The sequence below is a fragment of the Drosophila willistoni genome (genome assembly GCF_018902025.1).
Source record: "Drosophila willistoni isolate 14030-0811.24 chromosome 2R unlocalized genomic scaffold, UCI_dwil_1.1 Seg167, whole genome shotgun sequence".
Lineage (NCBI taxonomy): Eukaryota > Metazoa > Arthropoda > Insecta > Diptera > Drosophilidae > Drosophila > Drosophila willistoni.
The window spans coordinates 17,763,187-17,788,440 of NW_025814050.1; the positions used below are offsets into that span (position 1 = coordinate 17,763,187).

General features: G+C 37.8%; 1 protein-coding gene across 1 annotated transcript in view; it reads right to left on the minus strand.

The window, feature by feature from the left end:
• Window positions 1–25,254, minus strand: part of LOC6642489 — a 41,432-nt gene that overhangs the window by 10,778 nt on the left and 5,400 nt on the right. The window contains exons 2-6 of the mRNA XM_002065271.4: window positions 16,286–16,588; window positions 13,389–13,494; window positions 6,669–6,900; window positions 6,445–6,592; window positions 1,012–1,191 (exon numbers count right to left, since the gene is read on the minus strand). Coding sequence (XP_002065307.3) covers window positions 1,012–1,191; window positions 6,445–6,592; window positions 6,669–6,900; window positions 13,389–13,494; window positions 16,286–16,550 — 931 coding nt within the window. The 5' untranslated portion in view covers window positions 16,551–16,588. The remainder of the gene's footprint in view (window positions 1–1,011; window positions 1,192–6,444; window positions 6,593–6,668; window positions 6,901–13,388; window positions 13,495–16,285; window positions 16,589–25,254) is intronic.

Consider the following 25,254-nt stretch of genomic DNA (forward strand, 5'->3'; position numbering starts at 1 on the left):
TTTCTCTTTGACTCCAGACTGGGATTACGATTCCTTCGTCTCCTCTAATTGTCTGACGGAACTTTGCTGCTTTACGGTAAAGTTTTCAATAATTTCGATTATTGGCCATTTGCCAGAAATGTGCGAAATGGCAAAAAATCAACTCAACCTCCAATTCACTTCATTCCCTCTTTGCCTGCCGGCCTTCACTTAGGCCAAAAAGTTTACCAGCGAGTCGGAAATGAATGCCAGTGTTGCCATAAATTATCAAATATGCATAATGTTTACATTTTTACAGGCGCATAGTTTTCGCATCCGGCCAAGTTTACTGCGTCGCCAGCAAATAGTCCAAAAAGTTATTATTTATTCTTGTTTATTGTGTATAGAGTCATTGTTGTTGTTCCTCTCTGTACAGAGAGAGAGAGAGAGAGAGAGGCAAATTATTTGCCAAACTGGAAAGTTTTCTGGCCCAGGACCCGAGGTCGGTTGCGATTTGCTGTTCAATGAAGTGAGCCTTTTAGATGAGAAGGGAAAGGTTGGACTTTGCCTTATGGTTTTTCTGTCGGTGAACTTTTGTAATTATTTGATGTTAATCAGTATTTTCCTTTCTATTTTTTTTCTGTTTTTATTTCTCCTATAACCATAAATCTTTTGTGGGATTTCAGTTGGTTAAATATATGGTGAAAGTTGGAGGTTTATTTTAGGTTGCATGTAGGAAACCTTTAAAGTTGCAAAGTTTTTGCCTACAGGAAGCTGTGTATCTAAGTGATTTTGTATAACTATAAGTTTGTGAAAAGTCTGATAAAGGGAACGATTTAGCTAAAATTATGTTGGGTTACGTAATACTGTAGTTTAACCCTTTATATATATATAAAAGAAGCTCCAATGACTACTAATATAAAATTCTAAGTTATTGAAAACAATTGCAAGTTAGTTGAGTTCAATAAAACGTAAATTTCTATAATTTCACCATTATAATTCCCAACTTGTTTACGACTGTAGCTCGATTTTTTTAGCAAATGTTGCACTTACCTTTACCAAATCCATGAATATCGGTACGGAAATTATCCTTGCCCTTTTGTCCATCCACCAATTGACCCAAACCATCCACATAACGATCGCCCTGCTCATTGCCATCGTAAGTTTTGTCCGATAAATCCACTTCCATGCCACGTTGCACGCCCTTTGGTATACTGTATGAAACAATGCCCTCTGAAAATACACAAATGAAATGTATGGGAAATTAAATTTTTAAATATATAACAACAACAATAGCAGTTCGGAGAAATAAGCAAGCAACAGAACAGACACACAAAAACCCTTACCCCGACCCCCAAAAAAAAAAACCGAAAACCGTAACACGAGCCGCCTACACGTCACGTTCTGTGTCACGTGATGTAGACAAACGACTGACAAACTGGCTGGCAGTCTACTTATTCCCTATTGGTTTTTAAACTGCGGTAAATTTTCAGTTTTTAGTTTTTGTTGGCTCAAGTCCTGAGTGTCGAAGAAGGATATTGAGTTACTTCAAACATAATTTCGTTTTGTCTTTCCCTTGAACGAGTGTGTCTGTGTGTGTGTATGTGTGTGTGGATGAGTGTCTGTGCGTCTGCCATTTGGTTTTTGTGGCTATTTTTGGCACAAAGTTGGGTATTTTAAAAATGGGTGAGAGATAGGGAGGTAGAAAGCATTGTCTGTTATAGTTTTTCAATGTCAAAGTCAAATGTGTGTGTCTTTTTTTCCTTTTTTTGGGGCGAAATGGGCTGAGTCATGCTTTAGTGTTGTTCTTTTTTTTTTGGGTGATTTTAACAAAGCGTTTTTCATGTTTTGTTTGAAGGATTCAGCTTAAAAACGAGGCTATAGATAATGTTTCCATGTTTTAAGGGCTATCAATTACATGACCAACTAAATGACTGACATTATTCAATTTTCGGGGGGAACAAATGTGAAGCAAGAGGGGAGGTGTTTAAATTACTTGACTTAAAGACTTATTTTTGGAACTAAAAACTTTTTGAGCAGCTAGATAAAGTGGTTTAATTCATCTTAGAAAAGGCAAAGTAATATGCTCTATCTCTCTCTTTCGATTAGACAAATACCAAAGAAATTAAATATCCTAACATTTTCTTAAGAAAAACTGCCCTATTCAATCACTTGAATAATAATTGATTCCCGATTACATTCAGTAATGTTATTTCCTTTCGCAATACGCAGAAACTTAAAAAAAGAAACAAAGCACCTAAAACTAATTATACCCACTAAGTGTTGTAGTCCACACAAAACACACACACATATGCTAAGCTAAAATAAAATCAGGTGGAAGGTAAATAACAACAACAATAACAATTTGGGGTTTGGTAAGAGCCAGGAAAATAAAAGCAGAGTTGCCAAGGCACTCAAAATAATTATATACCTTAACTCAAGCGCACGCGTTTAACTAATTCACTAGAATTTTTCCCCATTTCCTATTTACACAGTCCTGGCACGTGGTAAAACAGGACAAAATAAAACAGACAAAGGAATTTTCCGATAATTACCAAAAATCACATAATTACATATAATTACGGGGCGAGAGGAGGAGACGGTGGCGGAGGGTATACGAAATCGACCTACGCATTGGGCATAGATAATTATCTACATACATCCATCCATTAGGCAACCTAGCACACACACACATGCACAATATGAGTGAATATGAATTTTTATTTAGTGGTCTCATTTTAATTACATAAATTACTGGATCTGAAATTTCCACTGACCGTTGTCCTGACACGTCAACTGTTATATACCCACATATAGTACATAACTACTTGCATATAAAACGGTATATGGGTAAATTTAATTAACTGTAAAGACATTTAAGGCAGCGCGTTTTACAATTGCCTCGGCGACAACATTCACGCAATGTCCACATGTGGCAAGGAGGACCAAAAGCAGGGGGAGACAACATAAAAAGGATGGAGCTTGGGAATGGGACTGAAGTTTAAGGGGGCGGGGAGATATGGAGCTCTAAGACTCCCTTCTACTCGCTTTATGTCTGCCTTGTTATTCGCGTGCCTGCATGCGATTTTTATTTGCGTGTCGAGAGACAAAAGTGGGGAAACTTACCCAAAAAAAGAAGAAAGAAAAATCTACGTTTCTTAAGGCGATACAATGACATTTCAATACTCTTCTCGATTATGTAAGTTTTGTAGAAATTGGCCTTGTAATATTTCCTTGCCGGTAACAAACGTTTTAACAAGTCAACTATACCCTTTCGTCCTATGTGTGTGTGCGTTTAAGGTATTAAACAAGAGCACAAAACGAACAAGTCCTCATTTTAGTGCGTGAAGACATAGCTAGGGCAGAGTCAGTAAGTGGGCGGGGCAAGTTCAAAGAGACAGTCAACTTACAATATATATAAAATGTAATTTTCTTCCTTCTTTTTTTTGGCCTCGTCACGCGAACAAATGACAGACGAGGAGGAGGTCGACGACGACAATGTCGACGCGCTTTTGCTGATGAGTCAAATTGAGCAGCAATTGAAACGGTTACAAGTTAAATCAAATTTAAAGTAAATTCTACAGATAGATATATGCACACAGTGAACCAGAAAAGTATAGGCTTGTTCATTCGAGAAACGCTGATTTACTTTACAAAATTGGCAGGTAAATCGGATTTATATTGATTCCAATGCGTTGAATAAATATCTGCTTTAAACGTGAAAAGAATCAAAGAAATTGCAAAGAAAATGGAGATCTTTAAATAGAAAAAAGAAGTCAAAGGACTTTTAGAACAAGAATTGAAGGGCAAAAGGGAGTTTCCTTAGTTGTTAGATAAAATCTTATACAGATTTTAGGACCCAAACTATTTCATAGCTTTGATTTGTTACTTTGAGATATCATAAAATAGTTCAACACAATATTATCATCAAGTATGGATCATTTTGGGGGCCCCCATGTTATGACACAAATACTTTGCCATCGATCTGAAACCTATTACCATTTTATTCCCCAAGACATTCAACTTCTTCAGTAAGCAGCAATTCATTTCAACACAAAAGAAAAAACCTCTACTTCAATTTCAACTCAATGCCCTCTAAACATTCATAAATTATTTAAATTGCTGAGAGGCAGTGGAAAAAAAAAAAAAAAAAAACAAGTCCAAGTTGATGTCATAAATCCCAAGCTTAACGCTAATCAGTTGGCTGCATTTATAATGCACTTTAACCCATACCAAATTTGGATTTTATTTCGATTTTCCAAGGGCTAAGAGCAGCTATTATTTGTTCGAAATCATCATAATCAGAGGCAAAGTGTGACTGGTTGGTTGGTTGGTGGTAGACCAGAGGAAAGAGAAGCGGCGGATTATCTTTTCGACATGACGTGACCAAATGATTGTGGGGCGCCGCTTCCAGGTGACGTTTTTTGGGTGTGGTATTCGATTTCTTATAGAGGTGCGGCATTGGCGTCCATTGATTTGCATTTTGAATGCTTTTGCCTAGCACACAGCCATAGAGAGACAGAATTTATGGCCACAATTTATAAACAATTATGAGAGAGTTTAGATCAAAAACTGTTTTGTTCATCTACTATAAAATATCGAGCAAGTTGTAACTGCTCGATTTTATTGATTTCGGTTTTGCCGTCCATGGCATAGCGTATGTTCGTCGTGTCTGCCAGTTGTCTAGACCCATCAGCCCTCCCACGTCTTATCTGTTAAGTTAATTTGCATACAAAATGCTCTCTCAGTTCATACATCTAAATTCCCCATGGCAAATCAAATGACATGGCCGCAAAATGTTGAAGAAGGAAGCAAATTAGACGGGTAGAAGGAGCTGAAGTTGTGGGGATTTGCTTCTGGCTTTTGGTTTGGGTTTGCATGTCTCTACTTTAGCTCCCCTCCCCCACTTACTTACACACATGGGATAGGGACATGGTTTTGACCGACCACCGCAAAATGGCGCCACTTATCAAGACTCTGCGTTAATTTACAGAATAATTTTCAACTTCCGCGCCCTCGCACTATAGACCAACCACTGTTGTATTGCTACCTCACGGGTTTTTTGCTCCCAACGGACTTTGTACGTACATACAAATACATACAAATTGTCATTAGGCGCGTTTGGGTTATCGCGCCCAACTTCCCAAGTCCGTACATTCTATGAAAATTATAGAAAAATTTGTTTGTCCAGACTTGTTTCTGACTCGTGCACTACTTGACAATTGCGTGCAAACAACAACAACAACAACAACAACAACCTCGACCAGACCATCACCAGGTACACTCAGAATCCCCCAGTACACAGTTCCCGGTTCCCAGTTCTCAGTTCCCAGCTCCATGTTGAAGTTTCTGTTTGCTGTTTTCGCTTGTCGTCTGCATAGTTTCTGCCTTTTGAGTCGCCCATTCCTCCTGCCTACCTGCCTCCTGGCTTGTTGTCGTCTGGGATTTCGATTTTTTTGTGTTTTTCCAATGTCTGCACGCGATATATATCCACATATATATGTTGTTGTTGTTTTTTTTTTCTCTCTTTCAAGTACACATTACTACAAGTCAAGTTGCGTGGCTCATGTGCTACAGTTTGCCTTTGAATGAAGGCAGATCCAGGGGGGTCTCTCTCTTACCCTATCTAAACATAGGCGCAGCGATTTTACTTGATTCGATTATGCGGTTCCTTCTAATACACTGCTTAGAACAAGATTAGAGTATGGGAATAAATCTGTCTACCTATTCACGGTCTAGACTTTAGACCTGTAATTTCATTGGAAACATTGTGTGATTACTTTCATTTATAATGACTTTTCAACTGCAAAGTCGTGTTTGGGTTAATAGAGTAGTTTGTATATGAAATGTTGGCAAACACTTAAGACAGTTTTGCAGTTAGTTAGAAAATGGAGATATCATTTAAGTAAATGCCAACTATTATGATGTCATGCATTTTGTTAAAAAAAGTTAATTTTAATTATTTTGATATGTTTTGAAGATATACTTTTTGAAGTAAAATTTCCTTAAAATTTCTGCACTTTAATCTAAAACTTTTCAACAAAAAATGCATTTAAGAAAAAGAGAAATTTAATTTTTTAGTCTTAAAATATTTCACTATGAAATAAACTGATTTTGTGATCCATTAACATTCCAATTTAAAAATTTAGAGTATTTTTTTACGAACATATATCTTAAATAAATTCTTATATTTCATTAGAAGAATTTTCATCCCATCATGATTCCCCACATTTTGCCATGCCAATGTCTGTCCAAATAGCCAAAAGACACTTAAGCCGCTTTTTTCATTTCGTGATTGTTGTTGTTGTTGCTATAGACGGTCTTAAGAACACACCGCTCGTTGGGACTAACTACTGCTAAGCTTAGTGGAGATGATAAATTAACGCTGACACTAAGACTCTGTTAGCATTTCCGCACTATCATTGCTCATGTCTAGTTTTTATCACGTTCGTTTCAATTTTGTACGCTTTGCATAAATACACTTACCTTGCCATGGACAACCGACGATTTCGGCCCGCAGACAGACAGTACGATCGTATTGACCATATGGATAAATGCGTATCTTTGAGGCAAATATTATGGGCTGCAAGGCATTCTCCACCTCACTGTAAGTGTTGATATTGCCCGATAGAATCTGCAAGAGATGAAGCGAAAAGCAAAATAGCATAGAGAACAGAGAATTATAATGTGAATCTGGTTGAATTATTTACCTCTTTGCCTTGGGTGTTCTTCCAGCGTTGCCATTTATCGAAACCCGGACGCCAATATTCCAAGACATAGAATTCGGTATATTCCTGACCCTGACCCTTGCCAAAACGTCCCTGTGTCCTTATGGCGGTAATCACATGCGTTTGCAGCAAGTCAATTTGCAGATATTCCTTCAATGCATTCGAGACCATGTGTTTGGGGCACCAGGCACCGCCATTATTATCAGTTTTCAGTCTGCAAAAGAGAGGAGGAAAAAAAAGTAAGAAAAGACTTTATTAATTAGCCTTCAACTGCGGTAGCCAACTGCCTCTGGACACAAAACGCAAAACGCAAGGCGAAATGAAACTAAAAAACAAAAACCAGTTGCGCAGGAGGAAATTTTCTTATAAATTAATTGACATTAAGCGTTCGGCACCACACGACCACTGACATTTGTTGGGGGGAAAGGGAAGACAGTTTGGGGTTTGGGGCTTGGGATGTCATGGGGTGGGGTAGAGGGGGGGAAAAGAACTTTGTCTGGCAGCTCGTCTCGTTCGTTAAGCTGTTGCGGTTTTACACACACAGCAGGATGTTGTCTATGTAATTAAGGATTAATTTAAGTTATACACAAGCCTCTCACTCTCTCATTCTCTTGCCAGCCTAACTTTAATCAATTTCATCCTCAACATTTCCTTTACTCAGTTGCTTCTTCTTACACCCTCCACTCCCCCCTCAGGTTTTTGCCTGGTATTGATATGTTAACCACTACAAATACGTTTTTCGGTTTATATTTCAATTAAGTTTTACATGCTTGATTGCATTTTGGGGGCCTTAATGTTTGGCCATTATTCATGGGCCTGTGACTAGGCACTAGGCCTCTTTCAGTCTCTTTCTATCTTTTTTGGTTTTCTCTCTTTCTGGCCTTCTCATGTAGTCGTTTTGTAAATTGCTTCATTTCAAGCCGAACGAACCTGTGAGTCTAGCATTTTGGCCTCCTGCCTAGTATCGAATGCCTGCCAGGTTCAGGTTATTGAATTTGATTGCCATATTTATTTAGTCGACCGACATGCGTTTTTAATGCATTTTTGCCAATTTGTTATTAATTTTTATGATGCTGCCGCCCTCTTTACCCAATCAGTCTTACTCTCTCTCTCTCTCTCTCTCTCTCTCTCTGTGTGTCTTTGTGCATGTGCAATTAGTATTCCTCTTGTTTCCGCATCAATTGAGTCAGTTTCTTGGGCTTAAGTAACTTGTCTGTAGTTGAAGGGCCCTAAGCCAGAGATTTACAATGGCTTTGAATAGTTGAGTGCAGACAGTTTATGGTTTAAAATAATTTGTTATCTAAATTGAATCAATTGTCGTATCATAATATGGTTTAGATCAATTTAGGTCACATCTAATACTTTGTCCTTTAGAGAAACTTGTCTTAAGGCTAACCTCAGAAAAGAAATCAAAGTTAGCGAAAAAATATAGATAACTTTTTTTATGGTCAATTAAATATTTTAGATCACAAGCTTTAGATCGATTTTAAGCAAGAAATATGTGTCAAATTCTTAAGAACCAAATTGTATATTTGATGCTAGAACGGATCCAGAGGAGGGCTTGGATCATTTATGAATTTCTGAAAACCTTATTGATTCGTTTGGGCACATTAAATCGTATTTATGATGTTATTATCACATTTAAGATCAAATTTCCTCAGAATACTTTTCAGACCTAGCGATTTGAATTAGTAAGCCGCAATCATAACTTAACTTTCAGTCTTATTTTAGCAGCTGTACTCATAAAATCTTTAATTGTAAAGGATCTATGGTTAATGTCATTAAGTTTAAAAGTAAAAACTAAAACTATTAAAAACAATTAGTATGAATATAGTAAGAAAATCACATTTAGCTCATTTTTAGACATGTATGTACACTCAAATGTCATTAGTAGCCACTTATTTGCCTAAATGTATTTTAGAATCTTTTCCGTTTTTTAATTATCTCTCATCCTTTTAAGTACACAATCTCTTTCTTACTCTTTCTCTTCCCTCTGGTTGGGTATCCCATGCAATATTCATTACCAAACTGCAATTATTTTCAAGTGCATAGATCAAAGTTGCTTTATTAAAAAAAAAGGAGATGGGGATGTGAATGGAGATGGCTTTTCCCACAACTGGGCAAAAAAAAGGTCAATTTAATCTTCATAAAATTGCTTAGAGTTCTCTCTCTTTCTTTCTGTATCCCTACAAGTATCTTTTTCTCTCTGTCTAAATATATTTTTGCTCCTATTTCCTTTTTTTTTTGTTGCTTGTACATCTTCTCCTTCAGTAGCTCCAAAAAGCAAATAACCCGAAGGCAAGCAGAGATGAGAGAAGAAAATGACGGCGCGAAGAGAATAAGGGAGAGCGAGAGTGAGAAAGAGAGACAGAAAACAAGAGGAAGAGAAACGTATAAACATCATTTAAAATGCTAATATCCGCAGTTATGTGCATTTCAACTTGACTTTAATTATTGTTATTGCCAAAGTTAACAATCTGCGCCCGTTGGTCGGTCATTCAGTTGGTCGTTGGGTCGTTCCGACGTTCAGGCTGCTCATTTCAAGCCATCCTGATGGACTGACTAACTGCCTGGCTGCCGGGCACCGCCAGCACCCGGTCCCTCAATCCCCTGGACGACTCGATGAGGTTTCAGCTTCTAATCAAGCGCCGCATGTACATATTCTCTTACCTAAATACATATTATTTTTTTCTCTCTACGTTTCTTTTTGCTGTTTTTAATATGTAAGAGGTTGTAAATTTAATGGCCTGACCAGGCCGTTTTGTCAGGATGAGGTTGGGCACGAGGAGGAGGAGGTGGACGAGAATTGCTAGCTAGGGCGAGGTAATGAAAATCAAACAGCGCCAACTGTCATTAAACTAATCTTTGTAATTCAATAGCCCCAGACGATGACGGGGTCCTCAAAAAAAGAGAGAAAAAAAGACCCTCCCCCTCCCATCGACATGTTTGGCATCCTGTCCTTGTCCACTAGTCAAGTTAACCCAATCCTAAGCCAAGCCCCAACAGCCTCCGATTTGCCTCTCCGCGTGATTTGTTGTAAGTGCATGTTTGCTATTTGAAGTCTTTTTCCTCGTAATGAATTACTTTAAGTTTGCTTTTGGAGTATGCCTGGTTAGGTAAGTGCACGGCAGCCACAAATTATAATGCTGCCTGCACTTTTGAACTTTTGCTTTAGTTGGAACTTTTCTTTCAATTTTTTCTTATTTTTTTCGTTTTTGTTTTTCGGCAGACGGTCGTTTGGACGGATGAAAGCAAATTGCAGTTCGCCTGATTGGACTTGGGTGGCGTTGTGTTAGTTAGTTAGTTAGTTCGAGATTACAGTGACAGGGAGAAGGAGAAGAAGTTAGACTTCGAACGCAAAAGACAAAAGAAAGTTGCTTCGGTTCGGTAAGACTTTGAAGGGTTTATGTCTGCTTGTAACAGCAGAGGGTTAAGAGCAACTGAATTTATATTGAGTCAACTTTAACTGCGCTTGGTTAAAGCTTTGACAGTTTGGAAAAAGGTAAAAAGATGGTAGGCTAAATAGAAAGATGTTTAGGCAAAAGTTATGAAGGAAATTCCGTCTAAGCAATATGAAAATGTTCAAGCAAGTTCTCAAGTTTCACAAGGTTTTCAAAAATTAACACAATATTTTCTTCTAACACACAAAACTTGAACGAGAAAGCGTCAATCTTGGCTGAAACTTTATTTATTAAAATAAAATGAATATCTAGGTTATACCAATATATACTATAAGGCAAAAGGATGAGGATGAACTAGAGATAAACCTAAACATTTTAATATCCTGTCTACGAAAAAACTTGTTCTAAATGGACTCTTTACTGACTTTGATTGCAACTGACATACGAAATTATGTTAAAAAGTGATCTAAATCAAGAAACCTGATATAAACTAGTTACTATCTGTCACTTAAAGCATATAATAAATTCATTTCCCGCTAATCCATTTCGTTGGCCATTAACTTCTCAGTCAGTTAACCTCAGTTAAGAAGAATTGCCAAGCAACCACACATTGCCTGTCAATCCAAACCACTTTGCACAAACTAAACGGCAGCAGAAGCTTCCATCACTACCAGCAGAAATCACCACAACCAGATCCACATTTAGCCACGACCTCACCTCAGGTGATTCAGGGCAACAAAGAGCGAGCAAGAGGATAGAAGGTGCCCGCATCTCATCCAAAGAAACATATCAAATGCTCTCTGTAAAGAGACGTTCAACCAGTACCCATACCCAATACCAAATTGCCATTTCCAATGCTTTTTGTCTTTTGCTTTTTGTTTCGAGTTCAATTCTGTCCATCCATCCCACTGTCTGCTCTGGTCTTTAGTAAAAAAAAAGAAAAATTCCAGTTAATCTCTGCCTCTGCCTTTTGGTTTTGAAAAAAACAAAAATGTATTTTGTTTATCTCAACGTGCTCATCACGCGTCGATTTTGTGGTTTTACTTTTAGAGCCGCCATAAAGGGTTAATGTTAATGATGCCTTTGTGGCTGGGGCTGGCTGTCTGTCTGTTTGTCTGACTCTCTTTCTTTCTGACTGTCTGTCTCTTCCCCTTACCCACTACCCATCAAGCCCTGCACTTGAGTGTTTTTTAAGTGCATGTCTATAAAAGCAGACAGCAAAATTATTACAGAAAAACCAAAAACAACCAAAACACACACACAAAAAAAAAAGGAAAGAATCTTTAAGTTCTTCCTCCTGTTGATGCGTTTGCATTGATTTTTGCCCCGTAACTCACGTGGTAATTGACATGTTTATGGTTTTCAAAGTGCCCCAGCACCCGCCAACTACTCCCACCCACACCCTTCCATCTCCATCTACTACATCTGTTTGATGCGTGATATTTTATACTAATTACATGGCTTTAGTTTTAGTTCTTTTGTTTGGGGGTGGGATGTTTTGCTGGTTGGGTGTCATCAATCATTGAACTTGCCATATCCCTTCATCGTCTAGTACAACAATTGCAAAACTTCCTGTATACCATAAACTCTCTGACCCGCAGATTGCCACATCATTCCATCACCATCATGTTTGCCCATCGCATTGCATCGCATCCCACTTCCTGCCGAATGTCCAATCATAAAACTTTAATTCAAACGAAAAACGTGTCAATAAAAAACTAAAAATAAGTTAACCGACAAAAAGCCGCAAGAAAACTTGCCCAAGCAGCTGCTTTGAAATGGAAATGGAAATTTCAATGCCCTTCTTACAATTTCTCTACACTTTGATATACTAGACTATATAGACTTTGTGAAGAAGTTTGCAGAAACATTTGTGAAATAAGAATATTGACTCCAGAAATCTTGACTTTGTATTGACTACAGAAATTAAACTATATAAAATTATAGTTTTTTTAAGGGTAACTAAACTTTTATCACAATCTTTGTTAATTTCACCCTGCTGGATTTCCTTTTTCATTTGGTTTGTGGCAAACCCGTTTTATTGTAAATACAAACAATACGAAAAGAAGTTGAATTTAATTAATCAAATAGTGGGGGTCTTTTCTTTTAGATATGTCTATCGATATCATCGGTTGTCAGAAACTTATACAACTCTTCCATATTCATGATTTCAATTTTCTCTCTTCTCCCATCATCTTATCGCTTTCAAGAGGCGCTAGCTAAAGACTAAATATTTGAGAAGCTGCTCACAAGATATGCAAAATTGTTGCCTCAATAAACATTTTTTTTTTTGGTTTTTTTCTTCGTTTCGATTTTTATTGTTGAATTCTTATCGCATTACTAATGAAGATGTCTATAAAATTAGCAATTAAATGAACACTTTGTAAAGCTGCATTGTTGCCTCTGATGATAAGACTACGTCATCTTATTTGGGGGGGACCATGGGGTTAAATGGCTAATGAGCTGAAAAGGGGTGAGGGAAATCAACGGCACGGTAGTAAATTCAATAGATAGACTGACGAATATATCGATTAATGTACAAAATGAAGGCTGTATTGAAAAAGTGAAATTCATTTTTCTATTCATCTTATATTTGGGTAAATTCATTTCATTAAAGAAAACGTTAAAGTTATAATTGAAGGAATGTGATTGTGTATTTTTATGAATTTTCCACTTAATTTTGGTAATTGTTTTTATGTAGTAAAGGCAATTTGATGTGCTTAATTTTTGAATACAAATTATTACACAAAATTTCACACGTTATTCAACAATTAATGATTCCATTCAACAAAATGTTTAGTTTCTGATTTTCAAAAGTGTTTTAGAAACCCCCAAAATATATTTTAAACTTACCTATGTATAACGAAGAGCTTCGTTATAAACTATAAATTTGTTTCTTTTGACTAAGATAAAGAAGATTCCATGTTACCTTAAAGGATTTATAAGTTCATTAAACGATTAACTTTATTTTACAAATTCTATATAAAACTAAGGTCTTCAACTGCTATCTTTTTGCATACTTTTAAATCTCAATTACATTGAACTAGTTTCCTATTCTACGATTTCAGCGAAACTCTTTCTAAAACCATCAGATAGCGACTCGTTCACTTGGCTCTTGCCATTTTCCTTTGCCCACTTCTGATCCCTATCTTAATCCCCTATGCCCTATGACCCCACTGGTCGCCCTCCCACCACATTCAATGACCTTTCTCAACATCAACTAAATCGATTTCCCTTTTTCTAACCTTTTTTTTCACCTTTCTTTTCGTTTATTTCTTACAAAATAAAAAACAAAACTCACCTTGCATGTTGGGGCCCAACGAAGCCTGTGTCATGGGCTGAGCTGGCTGTGATTTGAGCATCAGTTATTGCTCCCGATTCCATGCCTAAAGGCACATTGCATGTAGCTGTAAAAAAAAAAAATGAGATTAAGAGAGAGAAAAAATAAAAAGATGAAAAATTTTAAATTCATTTTCGTTTCGTTTTTGTTTTTGTGTTGCTGTCCAACTAAATTAAAATTTTCATTCAAAATTAATGGTAGCTCCCTCTGGAAATAAATATAGAAATGGATCCAACTGCAGTCAGTCAGACAGACAGACAGACAGACTTCACAGTGTACAACGCCCATCAAATCTATCAAAATAAGTCAAGCGTCAATTTGACTTTTTTGACATTTTGTTTTCTTTTATGTAAGGGAGAAGAGGCCTCTGCTGCTGGTGGCCTATCACTATCAACTATAGTTTTGAATAAACTTAAATGTATATGCCATATACTAAAGACAGATACACACACACACACACACATACACATCCATACTTAATCATTGCCAAAGTCAAGTTGGAACTGGCAGAAACGTCAACTACTTTACTTAATTTATTGCCTACCGATAGCTATACGAGATGAAGATGAAGAAGAAGTTGAAATTCGCTTTCCCGCCTGCTGACATTTTCACTAGAATCAGCACTGATTTGACATGACTTTTGTTGCCCAGGCCCCAGCATGGTACCAATCCCAGTTCCACTCATATTCCCACCTCTTCTTCCTCTCTCTCTGTGTCCCTCTGACTGTGGACCAAGGTGCGTGCATTCGTTTAGAAGTTTATAAATAAACAGAGGAGAGGACTATGTCGAACCCAACCTGAAGTTGCATTTGCACTTGATTGGATTTGATAGCTGGCAATGCTAATGCGAAGTGAAGTCTTTGGATATGGCATGTGGTCCATGGCTGTGCTCTCAGGTTGGGTCAGAAGCCAGTGCCAGTGCCAGGCTAGGCCAGACCAGGCCAGCCCAGGCCAGGGCAGGGCATGGACTAGCCTAGGAATGACTCCAACTCTGACTGCATATTGCAAATGCATTCATTTGGAAAATTGTTGCATGTTTTGCTAACTCAACTCGCCTCGATGTGTCTAGTGCAACAACTTCTTCTTCCTTTCGCTTGTGTTTGTTTTTGTGAATATGGAGTATTGAGGGGAGATTTTTGGGGAGCATCAAGAGCAAATATTGCCTTTCTGGGTTCAATGTATGTATGTGTGTTGTGTAGCAAGCAAATCCTGAATGAACATGTTTATAAATTTGTATTTATGTATTTGGCTTGCTTGATTAACTATAAATATTATGGCAGGGTTAGATTTGATTTGGCAAAACATTCAAGATCTTTGTAAGGGGGCAAAGGGAGGGTGTAAAACGAATGACTTTATAAGTTGTCCAACTGGAAAACATTCATGAAATGGAAATTGAAAGGGTTAACAACTCTATGCATACAGTTGTTAAGTGCACTCAACAGCAAATCAATATTCAAGTACAGTCGACTTAAAGATGCTCTATAGCAGGTAAGGATACAACATTTTGAAAAGCGATTATGTAATCATACATCTTCCTTCTCAAAAAATAATAGTCTAATTTTTAGGGAATCCTTATTGTTTGACAAAAAAACTTTAAATTTTATATGTCTGCTATCTCTAAATTAAAGTATTAGAAATGTTTCAAAAAATTCGAAATTTTCGGTTACATTTTCCACCAAGTCAAACTTTTCTTCGTTTAGTTAACTTTTTCCATTAATCATGCCTTTAGATTTTCGTTCTTATCTAATAGTTTTTCATGTATCTGGTAGTTTCCATCTGGAATAACAATTGGCTACTTTGTCGCAGTCAAAAAAAGTCAATAATATGTATGTATGTATTGTAGACCTAATAAAGTTTCCCATGCCAGTGCTTAAGTTTATCTTAAGTTTATGTATTCGCCATTCAAATGCCAGCCCCCCCCTCGTTATACCCCACCTTATGGGGGCAAAGTTTTCGCCCAATTGTTTTGCCCCATTTTTGGTTTGGTTTTGTGACCAAAAGAGAATTCCGCGCCAAACCGCCTTGTCGCTCATATCGCATAGAAATTTATGAACCGTTGACATGCCATGGCCATTGAAATTGGCCATTGAATCCTAAGCCATGTCTATATGGCTTCATTAAAGCCAAACATTGATACTACTGTGTAACAGCAGGAACATACAAAAACGGCGGAATACGAAAGAAAAACTTTAAAGACAGCATAAAAATGTCAATATGACTATTAATGAGCCAAGAAGCGGACGGCCATATGAAGAGAAAGGCCCCAAAACCCAGGAGAAGATGCTGCAATGTGTGTCCAGTTGAGGGCACCCCATGGAGCAACCAGAAAAAAAAAATACAGCCATTGACTAAGGAGAGGGGAGAAAGAGTCGAAAGTCTCCAACTGCGTGAATGGCTGACATGGGATACATGAAAATTGCTTTCAATGTCAATTAAAATAAATTTCAGCAAAGTCAAGTTGTGCTGCCACTTGAACCGTACATGAAATCTAGAAATATTTCTATCATACCCATTAATAATACTTTGAGAATTGGGTATATCCAAATGAATAGACAAAAAGAAGCTACATTCAACATCTTAACACTGATTCAAAGAGTTCTGGAAAATTGGTTTAACAATTTGTTTGTCTTTAAGTCAAAGTAGTTTCAAATATAATTATTCTTCAATTCAATTCAATTTAAATTTATTTATTTTGCTTTTATTTCTTAAAAATTAAGAAATAAAAGGAATCAAGTTTTCAGATTTAATTTTTAAGGGGTATATTTCGAATGATCAATTTAACGATTTGTTAACATTTCTAATTGATGTGTCATGGCTTATTAAATCAATTTTTTCATTGTTTTTGTTTTTCAACTTACCAATATCGAAAGCCGCAATTGTTGGTGTATTGAGCATTAAAGAGCCGCTGGCAATCATCAATGCCAAGAGGCTAAGCTGCCAGTTGCCAAAGAATTTGTTGGAGGGGCAGGTTAAATGCCGCACTCGACTATGCATTCTTGTGGATAATGTGAATGATGAGGATGATGATGATGATGAGCGGGGAGTGGTAGTAGTAGTAGCAGTAGAGGAAAGGCACTGGCGGGAGAACAACATTTTGTTGCTAGATTCTGTTCTGTCCATCATTTTCGAAAAAAGAGATTTTTATGTTGTAGTTGTGAGATCTGAAAAATAGAAGACAATGACTGATTAATAAGGTAAAACGTATGATTAAATTAGTAAGCTCAGACTATTTGGAAGATGTTTAGTTAGTTTGTATCTTAAAGTTTCACAATTTTGTTTGGCATTTTCCCATGGCATCTTAGTTAAAGTCACACCATCAACTCAATCTAAATCTTCAATTAGAAAGCACGTTTAGTTATCGCATCACTTTGCTTTAACTCACTGCATGATTCGGAAATTCAATTGATGCCAAAAAAAAGAAGAAGAAGAAGTCAAAAGAAACAAGAGAAAGAAACGCCAAATATGTCGACGAGGTTCTCTCTGCTCCTTGGTCGACTTTGAATTGAATGAATGCAAAGTGAATGTGCGTGACGAGGCAGATCCCTCCCAGTTTCTCCTGCGTTCACTCTGCCGGATGACTTTGTGATTTTTCATTTAACATTATTTTGCAACAATTTTGTTTGAGCAGCAGCCTCGGCAGCCTCAACAGCCGCAGCCTCAGCCGCATCAGACATATGAGCATAGAAAGCGGGCTAAAAGCAAACATGTTGGCTGCCTGGCTCCCAGCCTCGACTCTTCGCCTTCCCTCTCACTCTCTCCCCATGGGGAGGATTCTTTCTAAGCCAGTTTCCGCTTTAATTTAACGCTGGCTAGCCCAAAAGCAAAAATAACGCAAAAAATTAAACCAGGACGCCAGCTGGCTATAAGCAATTTAAGCCAGAAGCTGCCAGCCTTCAATGGCTAGGTGGGTGGGTAAAGGAACCTTAAGAAATTTATTTAGTTTATGTAAAGTATGCGGCATACATAAAGAGAGGGAAAGAGTGAGAGAGAGAGGGAGAGAAAGAGAGGCACAAGAAAATGTGGGGGAAAAAGTTGGGTGACGATGGCAGAAAAAAAAGGGCAAAAGGTAAAAAAAAAAGAGATGACACAAGGCTCAGTTCAGCCAGCTATAGAAGATGGAAACGGAGGGGACAGATGCGGAGGTGGAGGTGGACAGCCCAGTCAGCCGGCAAAAAGGACATTCTAGGCTCTTTGGCCTGTGTTTGTGTTTAGTTTGCAAATTTCTTTTGATGTCTTTTAATTTTAATGAGTTGGGGGTAACAACGAGACGGGGGATGAGACGAGCTAGAGCTGCTAGAGAAGCGGCAAAACTAATTAGAAGCAAAATAAAAAGGGCTTAAATCTAGGCAAAAAGAAGAAACAGAAATAATATATAAAAGAAGCATCTTCTTGTGATTAGATACATATCTTATGCATCTGCTTATCGATTTTATCTACTGACTCATTTGCATTGTCCACTCTGGAAAGTAAATAACTCTTTTCTATATATCTATGCCAGTGGCTAAAGACCCTTTCTGAACTATAAAAGAAAAATATATATGTATCTGTATCTGTGTAGTCGGGTTACAGGCTTGGATACATTTGCTGACTGTCCTCTTTATTGCTGCTGCTGATGATGCTTATCTAACAAATGTGGCCATCCAGGTTTGTTGTAAGCAACCTTATCTTCCACCCCCCACACTCCACTCCACTCCACTCTGCTTGGCCAATGCTCCTTAGTACCTTACGGTTTACGATGGCATCCTGCTGCAACACAAAACTCACATGCAGGAAAACGGGCTATGTCATGGGGTAATTTGTCACACAGCTGCTGCCTGCTGCCTGACTGAGATACCGATACCTACACCTACACCTATATATACCTTGCGTGTGTGTGTGTGTGTGTGAGTGTTTGTGTCCTTCTCCCTTGACTGTTGTCAATAACTCAGCGCTTAATTGCTCATCTTTCAACGTCCCCAGGTTCCCAGTTGTCTAGCCTTTTGAGAGTTGGCCAACAAATTAGAAAATATCCAAAGAAGAAGTAGAGAAAGAAAGAGGGAGAGAGAGAGTAAGAGAAATATCATAGTCGGTCTCTGCACACACTCACACTCGCATACACAATGTAGGTTAAATTAATAGTGACACTAGCTTCTCGGACTTGTGGCATGGCCGCGAGCCAAGTTGCTGCTGCTTCTTTTGAACCACCTGGCGGTGCTTTGATATTATTTCTTTTTTCTTTTCAGCCTCTGGCCAGCCAGTTGGGCAACTTATTTTGCTGTTTGCTGTTTGTTTTTCTGCATTTTTTCGTTCGGTGAATATTTCATAAATTGAAATGTACAGTTAGTTAATTACACGCTCAATTGGCTCTAAAAGAGAGGCATTAGCAGCAGCAACTATCGGGCCAAGATGTTGGAGGGAAGGCGGCAAGGCCTAGCAATTTCTGACTGCATTTTTAATGGTTGTCATAAGAGATTTATCGCCAAATAGTCTTAGGCTAATGGTAGACACGGGGTTTCTTTTCCCCAATGATCATTGGTTATGCTCTCTCAGCTTGGGTGTAGATTATACCATCTGATATAATGGATGGGTTTTGCAATGCAAAAACAGAGCAAGAATTTTGTGCAAATCTTCAACTTCCTACTCTTTAAACTATTATTAACTCTGTTACTCTGTGTTAACTATAAGCACCATCATCTGTTCATTCAATTTAGCTAACTAACCTATTCGGTTACCCATTCATCAATCATTTATGTAGAGGGAAATGGAAAAAAACGTTCCACATTTTAAATGTCAACACATTCACGCACATTTCTACTCCAATTCCCATTTGAAAACTAAAAACAAATTGCCGAGGCGAAGCCCGCTAAAAATTTAAACATCAAAATGTGTTTTTTTTTTTTCGGCTGACTTCCTGATTAACTCGAACAGCAGCCACAATAACAACAACAACAACAGAAAAGCAAACTAAAATCCCTCGAACAACCAAATTGATTAATTGATGAAGCACAGTTTTCATGGAAAAGAATCTGGAACGTGTGTATTCAAGAGGAGATATATATATATAGTATAATATGTATGCATAGTAGGCCACATGGCCCGACACAATTTGCATAAATCGAAATACAAAAAGCAAGTTGACTGCGCTGAAAATCGGGAGCAAAAGATATTTATCTTCTACTGTATGTCTGTCTGTCTGTCTATCTATCTGACTGAACGCAAAACGCGTGGAGCATCGAGTGTTTGAATGAGTGTCAAATTAAATTGATCAATTAAGCAATTGACGTGCCTCGGGCTTGGGTTTTTCCATAGTGAAAAATGCAACCCAAAATGCACACACATCGACTGGAATGGAATGGATGGAAATGGAATGGTGAAAGGATGAATAGTCTGCTTTAGAATGGGGTATGATGTTTTCGTGTTGGTTGTGCTGCTGCTGAGGATTGGGAATGGTTTTGGATGGCTACGACTTAATGCGTCTACAACAAGTGACGCAAATTGTGATGGGTTGCGTCTGGGTTAGGTTTAGTTGCCAGCTATGTGCATCAGCTGTCATGTGGCTCTGCTAGTGACAATTTCTGTCAATTCAGCGGCGCTAATCAAGCAAGAGACAGTCGAGCATTTAAACAGGCTCCGGGTTGAGTAGAGGTCTACGGAATAGGGGAATGGGGACGGGCTGGAGGGCTGGGTGGGTGTTTTACTAGACAAATTGGCTGCGATTGCAGTTAGTTAGGAGCTTAAAGCCCAACAACATGCGGGTAGGTTCCATATCCCAGTTAAAAGAGAGAGGGAGAGAAACCCAGACCGACCGAACGACCGACCCACCGACAGATAGACAGACAACGTCATATAATCCATCAACTAAGCAGACAGTTGCAGCAACGGCGACGACTCGAATTTCCCCCAGTTGTAATCAAATCAAATGACAACGCAGACAGCAGCACCAACTTCCAACTTTGTTGAAGCCCAAACGGAAGACAACTGTCTAACTAGAGACAAGAACAACAAACTAGAGAAAGACAGACATCATGTAACTCCTTCTACTTCCTCTCTCTCTCTCTCTCTTTTTCTCTGGAGACACATACAGGAACTAAAGCCTGGCTTACACACTGTCTGCATGATTCTACTGACTATTGTCACATTTGATGGCCAACACTTTTGATGTTTTAATAATAGCTTGTGAAGGCGTCACTACTGCGAAAAAAAAGAACTGGCGAAAATAAAAAACCATTGACTAATGAATGGAGAGAGTAGAAACGAACAAGCAGAGTTTTAGTTAGAGAGATTAGAATTAAACAGAAACCTACAACTTTAAATTAAGTACAGTATCAATTTATACTTATGTTAACTTATACGTTGCATACAGTTCAGAACTGTCTAGACTTTAAGAAGATTTCTTAAAGATCTATATGGCTATATAAATTCACCTTCAAACTCTGAATATATAGAGATGATAAATAATCACAGTTCAGTGGCATTCAAAACTGTTAAAAGACTTTGTGAAACAAAAATTCTCAATATTCATGCACGGCAGGAGACAGAGGAGCTCTGTCCCTCTGGCTTTTTTCTCTTTGGGAACTCACTTCTATGTAGTATATACTAAGCTTAAAAAAATTTGCATACCCAGCCACAAAAACCAAAGACAGTTGACAACTTTTTTATTTGCCTGTAACTGTCTGGCGAACATGCAGAAGCCTCGCCCCTTCCGTTTTAACCCTCTTGCCTATGCTTTCACCCACTCACTTCTACTACTTCTTCTACTCTCTGGAGCTGTCTCTTGCCCCACATGATGTATTTTTCTATTATTGTGACAGGCTTGAGACTCTGTCGACTCTTGACTGTCTCTCTTACGTACGTACGTACGATTGTGTCTGTCTGTGTGAGTGTGTTTGCTTGTCTGTCATCCACTCGAAAGCCTGGCGAAAAGTTTCAGGGCTTAAAGGCACTTAAAGCCCGTTCCCCTGTATTGATTTTCGACAGTAGCCAAGTTCATTAAAGTCACATCAGGTCCCTGACTCCCACCAACCGCAAATAGATACGACAAACAAACGAAGCGCGCCCACAAATCAACGCCTAACCACAGAGGTCTAACCGAAAATGAAAAAAAAAGAAGGAAAATAGAGGAATAAACGGAAAAGAGACGAAAATCGGTGCTGCTGCTGACGACGACGACGTCGCCGCCATTTTGTCTGTCCTTTCTGTGGACGATGTTGACCATTAAATATGCAAAAAGCAACATGCGAAAAAAGTGTTGCATACTTTCAGTTGCTGCGTCAGACCGCAAAAAGGCAACAGCAGCAGCAAAGCAAAAACGAGGCGAACAGGAAACCGGAAAAATAAATAAAACCGAAAAAAAAGAAAGAGAACGAAAAGAAAGACATGGCAAGAGAAGAGATAGGGAGAAGACGCCAAAAAGGGAAGAGCTGCCCCCACATTTTGGACGAGCTATTCATTAGCATAGACATAGAGAGCAATATTGAATTTCTATGCCTCGGCGGGTGAATGTGAGTGAGTGGTGGGTGCGAGTGGGTGTGAGTGAGTGGGCGTGCATTCGTGTGAGGTCGCAAGGTTGCGAAAAAATGTTTCACGCTTTGGTAAGCTGAGGAAATCACAGCAAAGCACTGGAGCGTAAGAAGGGCAAAGGCAAGTGAAGTAAAGACACCCTAGAATGAAAGGGGCAACCCAGCCGACAGCCCGACAGGCTCAAGCAGCGCCTGGGGATCAAATTAGTCGAGTTTTCTGACTCTTTATCTCTCTCTCTCTTCATATTTTGTTAAAAAGAATGCGGCAAATTCTAGACTTTATGCATGTTATAAGTGGTGAGTAAAGTGCTTAAAAAGGGTTGAGAGTCGCATGGCATATGTATGTAGATGTGGGAGTGGTTTGCTCTAAAGTGGCAGCCTGACAGTCATCACATGTCAATAATACAAACAGGAAGTTTCTAGGGAAAGGCAGCGACAAACACGGAAGCAAAAGGATATTGACAGCATGTATAAAAAGATTGAAAAAAGAAGCTAAATCATCAAAAAAGTAAAACCAGTGGAATAAAGGTTCTTAAAGACTAAGAAATTATGTATACTCAGATTTATTCAATCAAAAAGGTTTGCAACAGAGAATAAATGGTATTAGCTTGGAAGTAAAATGTATCAAAAGGATTAAGATCGTTTTTTAAGCAGCTATAGAACATCGGTAACTTACGAGGAAATCGCCAAAAAAAAAGCAATTCTAACAAAAGAGAGGGAGAGATTTTCATGACATTTTGAAAAAGTTAAAGATATGATAAATCAGAAAAATGGTATACAGCGAAGTATTTTTTTTTTTTAAGAACTGCCTTTCGGTTCCTTTTATCAACTTGTTAAGCTGGTAAACCTAAGTTCGCTCTTCCTCTGTCTGCCTGTTTGACAATCAATTGAAGTAACAGAACTTTCGGCACCCCCACTGAACATCCTGTTGCCCGCTTTGTCTGCGGTTTGTCATCGTCCTCCTCGTCATCATCATCATCATCATCATCATCATCATCTTCGTGTGTGGTACGCCTCTATAGGAATTTTTATGAATTATAAAAGCGAAAAAAATATGTAAAAATGTTTTTTTGAAAACATTTTTTTCAGTTTTTTTTTCAGGAAAGATTGGGAGATGACAGACGAGAGGTTGAGTTTGAGTTGAGTTGAGTCGACGACGACATTGACAATGAGGCGGTAGTAAGTGGCTGCTGCAACAACAAAGAGCTGATTGACAGGATGAGAATGACGAGACAAAAATGCCAGCACACACACACATACAGACACACAAAGTTATAAAGATGGGTTATGTAGGTGGTATAAAAGTATAGGGGGTAAAAAGTGGGTAGAGGGTGGACAGACAGTCGTTAGGCCGATCAACGGAGCGTGGCCAGGACATACACGGATGACATGTGGGCTGAGGGGCTCAGACTCAAGCTCTATCGATTTTTTTGTTTTGTTTTCCATTTCGGAGCTGGGGTTGGGGTTTTTTTTTTTTTTTGGTTGGGGGGGAAGTAAAAGGGTTCAATGTGCAATTGCAGCTGCGCCTCAGCGAGTTGGTACATCATTTTTCATTGTGTTTTTGTTGGTGTTGTGTGTCTTTGTGTGTGCTTTTTGGTCCAGACAAATTAGCCATGGTTGATTAAGTTTTAGCACTCACATGGTAAATGCTAGAGACAACAACAAACCAGGTGAATCGAAAGACAACTCCGTTGTCCATATGTTGTTTGCTCATTATGGTTTATGACAAACCCAACATTTAACAAATGATTGCAATTAAGTAAATTGCCTCTAATCATCATTGCAATGTTGAGGTCTCAAAATCTCTCATAGATAAATATATGTATGTTGCTCGATTGCTGTTGTTGGTCTTTCCACCTTTTGTTGCACACGTGTGGCTTATAGTTAACCAACAATTTTTTATTGTTTTTTCTTGATTATAGAAATCATGTTTAGTCTTTTTTAGACAATTGTGACATAGTTGGGGCCCAACAACATACAAATAACTACATATAGACACAAAGCCGAAACATATGGCTCTTTAATGGCTCCCGGAACAGGGCGGCATGTTAAAACACAAAGTTTGGTTTTTTTTTGTTCCGTTGGGTTTCAAATCGGTTTGCGGGTCTTGTGGTCATAAAATTTAACGCTTGTTTGGGGCCACTGTGTGGCAGGAAAGGTTTTAGGTTTCCTTTTTATTAGCTTTGAATTTGTCTCTTTCTCTATCTATCTGTATGTGTTTGTGGTTGCCTTTTGTTTTTTTTTTTTGCTTTTTTATAAGGTAATGAGCATTAAATGAATAGCTTAGTGGTTACTTGACTTAAGTTAGATTGGCAAATTGTTTACAAGTATTCAATTGCCAACAAAATTGTGAACTAACAAAAGGAAAAATTGAAAAACTTTTAAGTTCAGGCAGATACAAGAGGTAAACTATTTAGCGAATTTGTTCTATATTTGATTACATTCAGTAAGCTATAAATTGGAGAAAATCTTAATTAATGTTTAAAATTTTTAAAAGCGCTTACAATTTATAGACGTTTTTTTTTTACCTTAATGATCTTTATTAGTACATGTATTGAATTATTTTATCCTTGGTCAATGTTAATAAGAAAATTTTTAGGTACTTTACGATTTTCAACAGAGTTTTTAAGCAAATTTGAAAGACATCATACCAAAACAAAACCTTTTTGACATTTCTATAAAATTTTTTCCTATTTTTTACAAGTTTTGAAATAAAAATTTATATAAGTTCAATGTTAAATTAGTAATGAAGAGTTTATTTTTGTTGCTGTTTTTCACGGACTGTCGAAGTTTGAGGTACTCAAAATTGTATTGAAAAATATTTTAAGTCCATTAAAAATTAATCACTTTAATTATTAAAGATCACCTTCACCTAGATATTAAATTTATTTAATTTTTAAATTTAGAGATAATGAAATTTGTAGAATATTTTTACCTTTGGTTAAATATTCAAGGGACTTGCACTCAATAAATCAAATATCCTGCATTTCCTTTGCAAATATTTCAATATATATTTAAATACATAATTATGAACTTTTCAAAACTCATAATTAAAATCGGTTTGCCTTCACTCCTTTATAAGTATTTGACTGTGACTTTGCTTCAAGAGAAAACTTGATTTCTTGGTTTTTGTTTAATTTCTTTAAGATTTTTTCCTTCGAGTATTGATTGAAGACTTTGCCTGTGTGTTTTGTTCTTCTGCTCGATATATGTGTGTATATTTGTTCTACTTTAAATATTCTCACACTATTGTATCAGCAAAGTCAAACCCTTTTCTCCTCACATGATAGACCACACACTCACACACACGAAGGTCCACTTCCTTTTTC